At 39.7% G+C, this 16,587-nt stretch overlaps 1 protein-coding gene across 7 annotated transcripts in view; it reads right to left on the reverse strand.

The window, feature by feature from the left end:
* The window catches only part of LOC106131412 (trithorax group protein osa), an 84,138-nt gene that overhangs the window by 9,065 nt on the left and 58,486 nt on the right, over positions 1-16,587 (reverse strand). For 3 of the 7 annotated variants that reach the window (XM_060949851.1, XM_060949852.1, XM_060949846.1), the window contains exons 6-12: positions 7,600-7,886; positions 7,229-7,427; positions 6,875-7,023; positions 5,241-5,282; positions 3,569-3,757; positions 1,634-1,850; positions 1,227-1,340 (exon numbers count right to left, since the gene is read on the reverse strand). In XM_060949851.1, coding sequence (XP_060805834.1) covers positions 1,227-1,340; positions 1,634-1,850; positions 3,569-3,757; positions 5,241-5,282; positions 6,875-7,023; positions 7,229-7,427; positions 7,600-7,886 — 1,197 coding nt within the window. The remainder of the gene's footprint in view (positions 1-1,226; positions 1,341-1,633; positions 1,851-3,568; positions 3,758-5,240; positions 5,283-6,874; positions 7,024-7,228; positions 7,428-7,599; positions 7,887-16,587) is intronic. The other 4 variants (XM_060949848.1, XM_060949847.1, XM_060949850.1 and 1 more) reach the window with 4 other exon arrangements.

Here is a 16,587-nt window from a genome sequence, read left to right on the forward strand (position 1 = left end):
CGAAACTATTAACGCTTTTCATCTGAAAGCAGCCATATATTTGCTAAAAGGATCCAAGTCTGCTTCATGAATGCGTAAAGCTAGTAATAATATTCACACTAAGGGATTTTGTACTGCTAATTAAATTGTATGTACAAAGATTGCATTCAGTTTCTAGATTTTTCACATTGAATATTGAGAAAAGTAGCTAGCATACATTGCAAACGCCGTAAATTCTATAAAATACTATAAACTTTATTTAATTAATGAAATTACTAAAGGACACTAAAAAATATATTTTCTTTTCTTTTTCTTCTTCGAAACAGATCTAAAGGGATTTGTTGAATGGCATTGTCGCTCCCAAAAAGCAAATGGCGTTTTTCTAGCATCTGTAGAAGACGCCATGTTTATTTTGTGGGGTTAATAAAAAACTGAATGCAACAAAATCGTCCCTACTTGGTGATATTAGTGACAATGGCTATCGAAGCGAATGGATGAGCCGAAACTGTTAGCGGGTGATGTATCGTTAGCAGTTAGTCGTGATGCGTAAATAAGGAAAACAAGCATCGCTCGGCGACTCCTATTTTATTGGCTAATACCATTATGTCTTCTCTTAACTGGAACATTGATATAAATTACATTTCTCGTGTAGATAACCTATTTTAATAAAAACTTTCTAAAACTGAAGTATCAAGGAAAACTTTGCAATAGAAATAAAAGAGGAATGATATATATTTAATCTTTACTTGGCCAGATTTAATTTATGTCAATGCTCCAGTCATTTTTAAAATATTTAAAGTTATAGTGGTGTATTTCACACTGTGCTTCTATGTATATCTAATAAGTAATTAAATGTCATTTCTTTTAATGAAAATCAATGTTTCATCCTAAGAATATGTACCAAGGCAAATTGTTTAGATGGTTCTGTATTATTAACCAATCTTATTCTAATGCAAACTGTGTTCATAAAATATCACTTTTGTTTGTCATTAGATGATTTTCACTGTATATAATCCGGTATACGTGGGTTAGTTTACAAAGATCTATGTTTAGCGAGTTCGTGTTTGAACAAATTGATTATCCAGCACAACTAATGTATATATGTACGGAGAACTCAGGAGATAGCTGTGCCACCTCGCCTTGATTGATGTATGTGATCCAGCTCAGTCATTCCCTGAGCCGTGTGTGTGTATTTGCGTGTGTTTGTGTGTGTGTGTTTGTGTGTGTGTGTGTGTGTGTGTGTATACCTGGCTGCTGGCTGGGCTGCGGCGGGTAGCCGGCGTACTGCGGCGCGTACCCGTCCATGGGCGCGCCGCCCGCGCTCGCGCCTGACCCGAACGACTCGGACGAGTTCGACGACCCTGCGGAATGTTAAGTATTCCTTGAGGTCGTACAGAAAAGATCAAAAAATGGCGCTCGCTAGACTTCGATTGTTACGTTACTTAGTTTTGGTCGCGCCCTAAAGTCTCTGGAAAGAACCCCAGCTGCGCCTTTATGCATGATCATGAAGTAACAACCGAATTCGCTGGACTAAAGACTTGCACTGAGATTTTTTAACGGGATTTTTTGATTACGCGGGGGTAATCTGGTTAATTATTAATAACATATCACAGGTTTCCAATGAAAAAACTAAAAATAATTAATAGAAACAAACCTGCACTGGAATTACTATTATTTTTTCCGCTCTTCTTCTTAGTGGACGCTTCGACCTGATTTATGATTGGCTGGGGGTCGATCCCGCCGCGGTCGAAATGGCACTCGTATGCGAGTAAATTCTTTGTGTAATGCTTCCTAAGCGTATATGCGGCCGACGATGACGCGCCGATGCCTAGCAGTCCGGCTATATCTTTCCACGTTTTGTTTTTTGTAACCTGAAAATATAGGCATTACCTTAGTAAATACAACTGGCTCACGAAAATATAAAGTAAAGGCAGATTAGGTTTATATACAAAAAAAACAGCAGCATCTTTACCCTAAACAAACAAGACAAAAGTTACAAAGAGTCGAAATATTCAATCATTGCCTAGCCTACCCTGAGACAAGTCTATGGCCATCATTACTATTAGGGTAATCTTAATGATGATAACGTAATATGTCCACTGTTCTAGATATCATTAACAATTTTTAAAGTACTAATGATCGGGGTGGGAATTAATTGACAACACCTATACGTCTTCATCATAGCGTTTTTTAATTTATAGCGTAAAAGGTTGTATTATTAATTGTTCGAATTCAAAGCTCGGTGTTATAATAAATACCAAAATGTTTTATATTTAATAAAAATTAAAACAAAAAATAATTTACTAATTTCACATTGATCGGGCATATGCACGTTTACATTGGAACATGCTCCGCACTGAATGAAAATTGGTATTCATTTTCATTTTCACTTCCACATAAAATATTCAATAATAAACAAGTGTCCTTTCCTAATAGCACGTTACGAAACAACACAATAAGCTATCCACAAACTGAGAACACTGCAATATAAGAGACACAATATTTGCGCCAACTCGTGCATCGCAGCGACAGTTAACTGGGACATAAAGTGCGAAGGTTTAGTGCGCGCATCGAATGCACGATAACTCGTTACATTAACTGGTGAAACCTCACCATTCCGCAAGGTTGGACCGCCACGACGCACGTCCACTCCACACCACGTCCCGCACGAGTCTAACCAAACTAAACATTGTTCCAAAGGCCGGTCTTTGGATAATGACAAAAATTTATTAACAATCGTTAAGGCCCGGTTTTATGGCGACTATTCACATAAACCGCGCGGTACATGCGCTAACATAAATTCTAAGCGGAGTCTATTAGTCTCACGTGCATAGCTGCGCACGAGTTTACGGCCGCCGCTAAAGTGATACTAGACTGTATAAATGTTTACGTTTAAAACTGTAAAATCAAATTGAATTACACACACACCTGTATGTATAATTTAAAGTTAACTTTGAGTGCTCTTGGGAATATAGAATCCTATTTGTAGTATAAGAGCTGAGATTCCATTTATAGGGAAATTTTGTGTGATATTAGAATTTTAAAGCGGCTATGGAATGAGATTAAGACTATGGAATTAATGTTCCTTCTCAGTCCTTTATAGAAATGCAAGCGTTGAAATTTTAATATTGCAATGTTTATGTACACTCGCGAATACTGCGAATATTATGCTAGTTAGGCATTCTTTATATTTATATGTGCAATTTTGCCTTTCTAATGAAATGTTGATTTACAACAAACGCTTCAACTTTTGTATACATATGTTATTTATTTATTTATTCTTTATTGTAACAATTACAATTTGTAAAGTACAATAAGCAGATTTAATGCTAATAGCATTATCTAACAATCTACCATTGGTTAGTGTTCTGTTATTAATTTACTTGTTCAAAAATCATTTGTGCGCAAAACATCGAATTCGTAAAGCTCTAATTTAAAAAAAAGACAGTATATTTTCACAGGATAGAAAAACTGAAAAGGTCTATATAGAAGCGCGAAAAGTATAACTCCTCACTTCATGAAAGTAAACAGCCTCTTGACCGTCCCTGAAGGTAAAAACACAATTAATGAATAGAAGTTGAACAATTACCTCTACAAATCCCCCTCTTTCGCGGACCAGCAGATACAGCCTGTACAAGTCCAGCGGCTGCTTGGAGATGGTGGGGCAGGACGCGATGGGCGTCCTCCTCTCCTCCATGAAGGCCAGCAGCCGCTCCACCCAGCCGCGCCTCTCCGGCGCGTCGTCCATCTCGTAAAGCTTGCCCAGCGAGTCCGACTTCTGGCGCAAACATAACCCATCATATATCCGTACGTTAAACGCCACCACCAGTATTACTATAAACGCAGTGCTGTTTATGGAACTTTTAATATATAAAATCCCGCCTTTTTTCCGAGAGGGCAAACAAAAAAGTAAAACTTTCGACTTGCCACGATTTCTGTATACATTTTTGGTTTACTACATGTCTTCAACACTCAAGATATTGGCATAATATAGGAATCGCTATTTTTTCAAACTAAATATTAAGCGACATAATTTCCTTTCTCGACATGTTCTTCGAGGTACAGAAAAGTAGCAGAAATTAACGAGAGTAACAAGACATCATGTCATAATCCATCCAAATGTTAAAATATCTGTCCAATACAATTTTTCTCAAATGAGAATATTCTATAAAGAGCACTGCCAAGGATAATATAAATTATGCCACGTGTATTTCGATTGCCTACCGAATTTACTAGCAAAAAAAGGAGCGGAGAAATCTAAGCCGTAATAAAAGGGACTACAGACTTATAAGGTTCAAATTTCTTTAAAATATGTCGAAGTTTATTTCCCACTACTACACTTTCAACACTGAAAACAATTAAATTACTAAAAGATGCAAAATATATCATTAATAATAGTATGATAGGCAACAGATGAATACACGTGGCATAGAAATAAAAACTTTTAACTGATTTTTGGTTAATTAAGACAGTCTTAAATATATTACTAATTAAAAAAGGAGCATTCTTTTTTTAAACAAGCAAGCATCATTCCTACCATACAGATTCTTTTTTACCATAATAATATACTTAAAAATAGAAATATTCAAACAGACTTAGCAATACATCAAACATGTAAATAGTACCCTATTTTGGTAAATGGGTGTTATTTAATATATAGTTAACCTATGGATTATGCTCTTTACACCACACTGGCGTATAACTTTATGTGTTAAAAAAAATGTGTGCAGCACTATGAAGCAAGTGATAGCATTTGGAGAGCAAATCTTGTTCTTAAAATACATTTTTTTTTTTGTTTTATGTCATCGAAAGTAGAAATAATAATGTGTGTCTAGAAAATAAAGCTTTATTTATAGATTATTTTCCTGGAGTATTAATAGATTTGAAGAAAATTGCAGAATCATTATAATAATATCATTAAACAAGCTATCTCTACAAGCAAAATACCAACACCGAAAAATAGAAAATACAGCCAGAAAGAGCTTTTCTTACTGTAGCACACAGCAAGTCAGAAGGCGCAATCGTTTGGCGCGTGAGCGCTTTCAAACACTGTGTATTGAAATACCAATGCATGTATTCAATTCGTATAATGCGGAAGAGATAACAACCATGCATTATAAGGGTGCGCACATAAAGACAAACATATTCAAATTTTTAAAAAACGCATGTCAATATAGACGCACCTTAAATGTTATAAAAAATAGTGAAAATTATTCGATCGAGCTCTACACATGCTTAATGATCTTTAACTTGATATAAACCTTTGATCTGTAGGACTCCGGCGGTATGTGACTGTTAAAAACCTGAAATACATGATAAATTGCAATGCTTGCCTTTCGCTCTTGATATAAAACACAATTTATTGTGTGTTAGCAATCAATTCGTTAATATTTATTTCAACTGGGACAGAACAGAGATATTCCACACGTGAAAATTACTGTGTTTCTACGATTCATGTTTATCTTTATCAAGCGTGATTAGTGCCTTGGTATGTGTGAGTGTGAAGTATGCTTGATTATCTGTTACTTTCCCAGTTAAAATATGCCAAATTATATGTTAGTAGGAGACAATTTGGTAGTTATTAGTTTTGGAATAATTTTGAATAAATTAAAGTAACAAACTGAAATTTTAATCCTGCTGTGCATAGCGTAATAGTATGTGAGTGATTGGGAATAAATTTATTAATCTTTCTTATGTAACATGTGAATTTAAACTATGAATGGCATACCTTATGTCTAACTGTAGAAAATAATTTTATGCATTGTACTTTACACTGATAACAATGTCACTTTTACAATGTTTATTTACAATTTCCAAGCAATTCAATATTATTTTGCCCAAACTTTAAAAACTAATATCTAGTCCCAAGTGTTATCCTTTTCCAAACACTGCGATCAGCGAATGTAAAATAAAATTACCCGAGATAATTTTATTTTACATGGAAAGCGGAAAAATAGACACATATTTTTCTACTCTCACTTACACGCAGACATTTTTAAGGTGTTCCCATAAAGGTAAATGAAATCAAACAATCACAAATACCTACTTTATTCTTGTCTCACGGTGGTCTGGGTTTGTAGTCAGTACAAAATATACTAACTACTACTATTAACTATCAATTCATTTGTTTACCATTGTATAGTCATAAAACTCAGTACTGAATTATTTATCCGTCTTTAGCGTGAAACAAGAAAAGCTCTAAACTCAATTGCAGCAGGACGCAAATCGAAGCGACATAGTCACAAGAATTTTACTAAGTTTGAAAAAATCTGGCTCAATTCGCTTAGACTAGGTTCTGATCGCAGTCACTATGTCGCTTGGTGTGGGCTTGACTAATACTAATACTCTGAAGATGTTTTGACTAATCTGGTTTTGTTTGTTGCATACTGTTGCAAATGTGTCCAGAAAGCTGGGATGGATGTTGTAGATGTAGGGCTGCTAACTCTGCCTCAATCATAGTGTATCGCGTTCTCCGGATCCACTCGGAAGGTACAAAAGATAGCAGCCCTAGATCTAGATGTGAGTTATAGTGACGGGCCATGTGATCATTTAGACTTGTGATTTCTGTTAATTGCACTTGTGATTCTTATTGTTGGGCCTAGTGTTGTTGTGACTCGTGTCTTTGCAGTAGGGCCATCCAATGGCGCGTATGGTGATGGTCGGCTTTACGAAATCAACCGGCAAACGACCGTTACCAAAAGAATCTACTATGTGTAGTATGTTAGAAAAATATAATATGAATGTTGTTGTTATGTAGGTCTTGTGATTGATATTGTTAAGAATTGTGTTATAGTGACTCTTGGGATCCCGTGTTCATGTATTTTCCAACTTTAGAATGTAATAATGGGTATGTGTGAGTGTGTGCATGTGTGTGTGTGTGTGTGTGTGTACTGACCGGGCTGGGCGGCGGGCGGGTCCAGGCCGGGGCGTCGTAGTCGTCGTGCGCGGAGGAGTGCGAGGCGGCGCCCGGCGACGGCGACGGCGCCGCGCTGCCCGGGAACTCTTTGCGGCCCTTGGCGCTGCCGCACGCTTCCTCGCCAGAAGCTGGAATAATACAGGTATGTTATTTTTTTATTATTTGAAAGTTGAGTGCCTTTAACCTTGTGTTTACTGGAAGTCCCCAAGTTGTAGGTATCGTTAAACGGGGGGAGGGTACGATATGCTAAATAATTAGGTGGTTCGCATAATAAAAAGACTTGACAAAGCCCGTTGGTGAGAGCTGGTGCTGCAGTGAGTACAGTAGACATACCGGCCGACGCGTTGCTGAGCGTGCTCTGCTGGCTGCCCTCGTCGAGCGGCGCGCCGTCGGGCCCGGTGGTGACGAGCGCGGTGGCGGGCGCGGCGGGCCCGTTGTCGTGCGAGTCGCCGGGCGCGGTGGGCGGCGGCATCGCGCCCTCTGACCCCGGCGGGCCCATGTGACGCCCGGCCTGCTGGAATTGTGGAAAAGACTATTTTTAATTCATTATCTGCGATTGAATTTTGCAAATATACATACATGACTTATACTTCAATAAATATTACAACCAATGTTTTTAATCCGATAAAACTCTTTAATCCGATAGAAGTAGCTAATGTGTAATTTAGTTTAAACCTAGTCACGTAAGCACTAAAGTAACTTACCTTCATGGGCGGATAGTGTTGAGGTGGATGAGGCGGAGGCGGTCTGTACTGACTGTACGGATAGGGATGGTGATTCCTCGGAGGGTAGCCGTAAGGCTGCGGCGGGTAATGCGGCGGCTTGTAAGCGCCGTGGTGGTATGGCTGCGGGACCATGGCGGCGCCAGGCGGCGGCACAGGGCCGCCGGGGCCTCCGGGGCCCGGAGCCGAGCCAGCGCCCCGCGGCGCGCCCCCGCTGCCCTCCGACAGCGATGACGACGTTCGCGGCGGCATCGCTACGTTTTGCGTACCTGTAATTAAAATGGTCCACAATTAATAAAGCTTAAAAATGTTTTTCATTATATTCGGGTCAAATCTTATTCTCTGCCCTTAGGGTTACGTGGAAGAGATTGCTTAATGCGATAAAGCCGCCTTTAGTGCATCATCGTAGTTAAACTTAAGATATTCTTCATATGAGGGACTGAGAATTTATTCATTTCAATCTAAAGAATATGGTGCCGTAAGTGCCGTGCCGGATATGTTCAAAAGTTTGAAGTTTGTACCACAAGTCGATATCAACTCAAATATGCAGGTTTCACCAAACAGATTCGGTGATTGAACTGTGAATTGGGTTTGCGGCAGCGGGCGGGCTCACCTGCGCTCCTGGCGATAACAGATTACAACCCTAGGCATCAATCGTGGGCGGAGACGCACCCGATCACTCTCGTTTTCGTCGGCACGTGAGCGGCATGCACCGCTAGCCTGCGAATTCTCGTTGCACTTTATTGCATCCGTATATGTGCATACGACATGCACGCAACGCATTGACCGAGGCCGAGATACTGGCTGTGATTTGCGACGACGAAAGTGGTATTGCAGCTTTTATGTAGGCCGATTTGGACTCGATTATGTTAGTGTTACGTGAGAGCTACCTAGTTCAATTAGTCGCGAGATTTCTAAGAATTAAACGATTGATAGTGAAAATTCCGAGAACATCTAGAGCACAAAAAGTGAGGGGACAGTCGGTTTAATCTCATCAGCTGGCTATTATCGGGCTATTATTGTGTCGACGATCAGACGACTGGCAGACAGTGGGGCGCCGGTGAATCATAGATAACAGCTCGTACCATACGCGCCCACCTATACATCTATTTGTTTACAGCGACCTTTAATGAGTGTAGTGCCACGGTAATGGGGTCGTCCCCGTCCTCGGCCACTGCCTCGTAAAAATAGCACATGCCGAATGCTGATAAATAGAATACGGAGAGGTACTCACACTTGACCGCATTCTTCATACGAGCCAATCGTTACTACATAAGATTACAATGTTTCAACTATTGTATATTATGGCATGAGTTACTCATAACATATAATTACATCTTCATTTCTGACGTGGTAAACAGAGCCAACAGTGTCGGACCGTCCAAAAGACGGAATGACCACGTTCAGTTGTATAATAAGCAGCTGGCACACACTGTCGTTATCTGGCCAACATGAAAACGGTAGCAATGTCAATTGTAAGAACCATTTTTATAACATACAGACATAGATAGATATAGACGTGTCTATATCCCTTGCAGGTAGATGTCAATTCGCACAACATGAACATACTATATAATATTTTATTAAAAAATCTTTTCAGGTAAGCCTACCCATATTAGCTAACTATTCAAACAGTAAGGTTTCTGAATCTGTTCATTGTAAACTAACTCGCGGAGGCGGTTCATTACCTCAGATTGTTCACTGGATCAAAGTCATCAATCACACGATTTATCCAACATCGAGCAATCTACTCGAGAATCGAATCTCTTTGTTGGCGATCGCGAGTCGTGTCGCGAACCAGCTCAGTCAAGGGCACCGCCCGTCACCAGACTGTGCCAAGCCGAGGTCTTTACTTTCCCACCGTACAACAACGTAGGTACTTATGCAATGTTTTACTTGCTTATTATATACGACATGTCCGAATTTTGGCTTTCGGATTTAACTGTATGTTTCCATGAAACGAGTCCTCTTAATTGCTCTTGAGTTATTTCCGGCAGTAAAGTGTTCCCTTCACATTTCTTTTTACAATGTTGTTCATTGTAAGATGCAATTTTATTTTACCTTTAGCAATGCGATTTTACTGCGAAAGTAATTTGACTTCATAAGTACCTACTGAGATTATTCATAATTTCATTTATATTAGGTATTATGAATTATCGCAATCATCATCTGAATCTCTATTTCATTTGTATTCCATTCCATGCTGTTGACTTTATCTCCGCCATAGGATATTTAAAGGTTTATGTAAAATGTGCACGGGCCCATAGGGACCCGGTCATTTGGGAGGCGTTCATGGGGCCGAAGCCAACATGAAGAGGCCCTTTGGTACCTTTTGTTCTAGAGTGAGATGGCTGCAGCTGTGGAGATCTGTCCCTTGATGAACCATTGGGATACACCAACGGACAGCCCTCCCCAACTGCCAAACTATTGCCAGGTAGGGATTTACTTAGTCTGGGTCATGCGGATGGGATGCTAGTGGATTGGATTACTGGGCTATGGAGTGAGATACGGACATCTGCCTCGAAAATCTCTCACGTAATTTTGATTAGGCAGATGGTGACTCGCTGCTCATTGGCTATACAGCAGCCTGTGGGCACCCTAAATAAGCCACCATGCGGCGGTATTATTAAACATTGAAAAGGCAAATCGGACAAGAACGAAGTGCAACAAATCACACACAGAAAAGAATGGTAAGGAACGAAAAAAGACAGATACTGTATTAATCTCATTGTGTGCACCAGGAGTGAGAATGAAGAGAGAATACGAGCCGCATATAAGCATGCGTGCACCGTCAGCAATGCGCGGCTAACCGCGTAACATCGCTAGCGGCCCGCGCATACCTTCGCGCCCACGGCCACAGCGCCTATCGCGGCGTCGCAATCTCAAACCACACGCAAGTTTGATATTGAACGTTGAAAGAAGAAGTGTGAATAAAGAGGCGCATAGCCGTGCATCAGCCAGCCTGCACCGTCAGCTTTGCAGGGCCAACCGCGTAATATCGTTAGCGGGCCGCGCATGCCTTCGTAGTCGTCTGCCACAGCGCCTATCGCGACGGGATCTAAAACCACATGCACATTTGATAACATACAATTGCAGGGTTGTGCTGTTTGTACTAAAACGTTGATGAAACGACATGCCTTCACAAGTTACTAATTGAAGAATAGCAAATTTAAACACCTTAAATCCTTGCGGAAATTTGCTGACGACATAAAATTTGTTTGTCAATCTTCCCAAAACGGCGCATGTTCTACCTGAACTTACGAACGGCACCAAAATCTGGACACTTATTCGGAAACTTAAGTAAAAACTTTCAGCTCGCACGAAAAAATGTGTCGCTTTCTTATAGATCGCGTCTGACTAAAAAAATATCTGAAAATACATTACCGTCATGCAAATCGGGCCGTGTGAAGAACAGCTATTGATTATTGTACCTAATATGTTTTTTAACTTTGAAGCAAGAATATATTAAATAAAATTAAACAATAGAAGTCCTAAACGTGTCCTGAAAGATGACTCGCCCATTATGCTTCTAATAAAAGCAGAGTGTATAAACAAGGAGCAAGTGAGGCGTTAACCACAGAGAATATATAAACAGAAGCACACAATAGCGTTAACAAGAGCGTCCTAGTTGAGACAAACGGTGGCGTCACGAAGCCGGTCGTGTTTGGCGACCCATTTACTGATAGTCGGCGTTAATAACGCCAGTTCCTCGCAGCTTGCATCAGGGTAATATTACTTAGCAGAATGTACTGGGCTGTTTTAAGGAAAATATTTTATCCATAAATTTTGTGTGATAAAGAAGACATTTCAAAAACGGACATAACAAAAAACTAGCCGTAACTTAACCAGTTTACTAAAAAATAAGGCATCATCAGCTTGTAAATAAAACGACAAGTTACACCTACCTTTTGAAATGTAAGAATACCCATTGTTTTCAAGGTCTCATAGCGAATTGAGGTGGGAATTAGAGGGTGGCTATTCAAAGACAAGTAGGTTCATGTACATCGGGCGGGGGTCGGAGCGTACAGACAGACAAAGTATAAGGCGGGTAAGTCTGGCCGAAGTCGGAGAAAGAATGTCCGCACCATTAGCGAGGGGGCCGACGGGAACGGGGTGAATGGGCTGTCGAACCCTCCGGCGACCTTGACTCACCGAGATTTATCACTTTTCCGGGGTAATCTGAATACAATTAGGCGATGGGCAGCCGACGGGACCACAGCTCGCAACAGGTCGCCATTTCAAGTACTTACATTTCCTTTATGTCGCAAGCGGGATTGATTAATCCTGCTCCAAGTCGTTGAACTTCCTTGAATGGAAGTATGATGTGGTCTTACAGAATGCAAGTTTGGTTATTTTATTACAATGCACTCTGATCATTACCAGGTTGCATTTTAAGCTATTTGGCTCAAAATTCGAGTGCTCTGAAGCAGTAGTATAATGGTCTTATGATCTGCGACAGAATTGGGATTCCTGGGAATTTATAACACAAAATTTACTCGTATTTCTTTCACCCATAGGAAGAAGTAGATCGAAATTGAGGCCGGAACTCGGATGTGAACATCATGAAAAAATATCAGGTTAATAAGTAAACAGTTACATACAGCAAATACTGTAACAAATATGAGTGCATGATATAATGCCCACACTTGATGCTCAATTACAACACGGACATTATAACACGTAACACAAAAACAAGAATCAATTGAATACACCACCGACAATGACGAGTGACGGAGGATGATGGTATAATAAATAATAATAACGACCTCATCGATCCTCGCAGAAAAAAGCTTCACAACAAACCACGACGGATGGTTTACGTGAAAACGATCAAAACAAACATTATGGCGGGATCGGGGCAAAAAAGTGTTTTGTTTCATCTCTTTTTTATTTAGCTCGGAGTTCGTTGGCCTTGCCAAGGACGCGGAGGCACGTGGCTGCACATAGACGCATTTTGTGTGACGACAAACGCACACACCTGCCAACGTATACATAATCCGCCCGCTTTCCTTTTTGTAATGTAGATCGCGCGTAATGGGGGCAGCTGCCCTCAAAACGAGTCTCACTTTATCATGTTAAGGTTAATATCGTAACAGCACTTACTTTTCATGATCTGTAATATCGGGCACTTAATATTATGTAGGAAAAAGTTTTTATAGGCCAACATTTTTAATCGGCAACTCTACAACTATAACTACGTAGAATTGTTTTGTAGTAAGTACTCTACGTTTCTGGCATTCCGATAATGTTAAATCATAACATAATATACTTAAATTCATATCACTAAATACAAATATCCACCAGCTGTCCCTCCTGGTACGGACAAGGTTGAATTGGCCGGTGGCAATGGTATGGTCAATTATTTTACGTGTTACTTAACGTATCATCGACATTTGGGAACCTTCACAACTGAGCTCAACTGTTTCTATGAAGATATGTTTTCTTTATTCACAAAATTGAATCTACGGGGAATCTTAAGGAGTTCCCTTTTTTACAAATTTTTATTTTCGGGGACAGACATTTCTTGAACTTAATCAAAATGATAATATAATTTACATATATCGCAAAACAACAGCGAGTGCCACTCCGCATACACTCCCCAGATTTGGCCTTATCTTAGTTGATGGCATTCCTGCGCCTGCTCGCCGATCCGCACGACGGCCGACTGCGAAACGCTTTTAGCGCCCGTATTCTACCAACACCATTGACTGCTACATCAAAAACCAACCTTAATTACAACGCGCGTTAAGTCTCATATTCTGCATAACGATAAACAAAACGACTTCGCGCAAAAGAAACCTTATTCAACGAAAATTAAAGTTGTTTTCGAAAGTCACGTTGCATGCGGGCGGCGAACAATACGCAATTCACCTTCGAGCGCGTAGAGTTGCGGTATTGCGGCTTCATTGTGTTAAAATAACGATTGGAAACGAGCACAGTGCGTTCGATACAAGGAAAAAATTTATATAACAAATTTTTAAATTACTTTCCTTTTTTAACATAAGAGGATGAATTCTCTTGATTTGAAGCTTAAAGGTAAGATGGCCCACATACGTCAAAATCAAATGTATAAACATTGAAAACTAAAGTTATTTGTGAATAACAATATTCTCATACAAAGAACACAACATTTTTTAAAAGGAGGTGTAAATAACTGGACTGATTCTCGAATTGCTGCAATCACGACCAGTTTCAGATTTGGGATACAATTTTATTTCTCTTTTTACAACGTTACTGTGCCCATAAATTGTTTTAAAATTGTCCAACCTCATTTGTAAGCCACCAGCTAATGAAGGCAGATATTTCGTATTATCCCAAGTTAAGTGATTCACGTAGAATGCCATATTCGCCTGCGTTGAACATCAAATCATTAAAATTAATATTTGAAAAAAAAAAATATAAAGTATATTTTATGGTTTGCAGCTCATCACTTCTTGTAATTTGATTTTCTTTTTCTGGATGTCTATCTGCCTAATCATTTCCGTTGTAGGCCTTATTTTATACTTATTTTCTGTGTTATTCATCATTCATTTCACTTTTAGAATTTTGTAAAAGACATATTATGATCTAAGTGAGAACTGAAACTAGGTCGATAATTATTATTCTCATCATTAAATCATTTGGATCAAAATATTCAACAACTGGAACTGCTTCCGACTCGAAATAGTAGATATATCGAAACTTTGCGCAATGATATGACTACCTGAACAAACAAGTAAGGGCGACTAGCGATCAACTATATAAATAAAATGAACATCCTGACCGTGTTCAAATCAAAACAGAATCAGAAGATCTACAGCGCGTATTTTTCCTCAAGCGTCTCTATAATTTTCTAAGCCATAACTTCACATATTCACTTCGTGTTTGTCGAGAGTCAAGAAGTCCGACGAGCCGAACAGTTGACGTCATGTAGTCATGTTAGCCCTCCACCACTTGGTCGTGCTACAAAACATTTTATAGCATCGCTGTACATCGCCGCGTCAGTTCACGATGCAGCATTCTTCGCTATGAAGCCCGCCGCAATGGAATCGATATAGGAGTCAGAGTCACAGCAAAGCGGTCGCGCAGTGAAGGTGTATTGCGGTCATATAACCGGTATTCGAATGCAGCGCGGCAGCCGCTCGCCCGGTCTACTCCGCAACTTATACAGGCCGATGTTGTGAGAAAGCCGCGTTCTGCAATAGGCCGACGTTAACAAAACACGATCGCGTTTGCGGTTGTCGTTCGTTACAGCCGGTTTAAGGCAAATTGCTTTTTAAGGCAAAACGAAACCAACTTTTGGTACGGTTAAAAGGAAAATATAAAATAAGTAACGCTTAATTTTATATTCAGATATTCCGATATTTTTTTATGTGAATGTGTGACTAAAAAAATGAAATTATATTATGTAGTCATTGAAGAAGTACAGGACAGTATAGTAACAAATATTCGAGCGAATGAAACTAAGGATAAAACTAAGCAATAATCTTTATCAATGATTTAACGAAGTAACTAATTTTTCAAGAAATGGGAAAATATTCAGATGCCACCATTATACAAAAATTTCTGGTTTCAGCTACAAAATAACTAACGATTACCATATTGAATAAAAATTTACCGTGAAATAATACAACTAAAATAACATTTGAAACGAATCAGTTACTTTATATTTCTAGCTGATAGTATACATACATACATAAATAATCACGTCTATATCCCTCGCGGTGTAGACAGAGCCAGCTGTCTTGAAAGACTTGACTATATGTGAGAGATTCACGTCTCTCCACGTTAACAGCTCAATTTGTACAGTCAACTGCAGAAAACCTTGCCCCTTTATAGGTATGTTCAGTATCTTTGACATCATATTACCTCACAATTATAACATTTTGTCATCAAAATTTATTATCTAGCTCAATTACTGGATTATCCAAGTATATTTGTGCTTTCGTTTTCTTTGGTTTTGCGGATTTGTAGATGCTGTTAAACAGCATTCCTATAAACTGATGATGTTTATTTGACAGAAACGATACACAGACATCTAGACCGAGAGGATTATGCTCATGTATTCCTGAAACTGCTACTAAAGTGACATTGAATGGAGTAGGTAACTCTGAAATAGATCAAATACCTACGAAGTTTGCGAGTAAATGGGTGGGATACATCAAACCCCCGACACAAGCCAATACATAAGGCTGTGGGTAGATGAACTTTTCAAGGCCATCGGGAGAGGGCATACATATGGTTATATATAAAGTTGAGGGATAGGCACTTGTTAATCAGTTATTTACGCCGTTTAGGCGAGGAGAGTAGATTGACACAACACTTTAAGTAAACCCCGAGACATATTTGCAAATATTTCTTAGCTGTTTAGGGAAAAGTTGGAACTTCGGATTGGAAAAAATTGGTATGTGGGCTTTTAGATAAAAAAATAATAATAAAAAATACGACCGGTCAGTCAGGCCGATCATATAAGAGTGACGCGTCAATTCCGGGTTTCGGATGAGTCCTGTTTTGCGTGCTCGCCTCAACGAAGGGGGGTAAGTTTTTCACGAGGCCCTATATACCGCGACCACCCCGACTCGTACATAAGGTGGGCGGGCCGGGGTGGTTCGCGCCCGCAAAAGGGGCAAAATACGGCGTACTCTGGGCGCCCGCTCTATGTGGGTCAATGTCGGGAAAGCCCGTGTCTACCGGTGACGGAGTATGCACAACGAATCTGATCAACACGCCGGTGGCCAAACAAAGGAACCGGCGAAAACCGCACGAGAATACATTAAGCCCTTACTGCATACGAAATACGGTTCAAAGTTATCTGGCCGCCCGGCGCTAGTGGACGCACTTATCCAACCGTTTACCTGTTACGCAACGGGATGCGTTTCTTTGATTATTGCAGAAGGGAATTCGTTTTGAACTGTTGTTTCGTTTGTGTTTGGGATTACTCTCACTATCTTAAATTATAATAATTATAATAGTTTGTGTTGGCATAGCTCC

The sequence above is a fragment of the Amyelois transitella genome, chromosome 20, assembly GCF_032362555.1.
Source record: "Amyelois transitella isolate CPQ chromosome 20, ilAmyTran1.1, whole genome shotgun sequence".
Classification (NCBI taxonomy): domain Eukaryota; kingdom Metazoa; phylum Arthropoda; class Insecta; order Lepidoptera; family Pyralidae; genus Amyelois; species Amyelois transitella.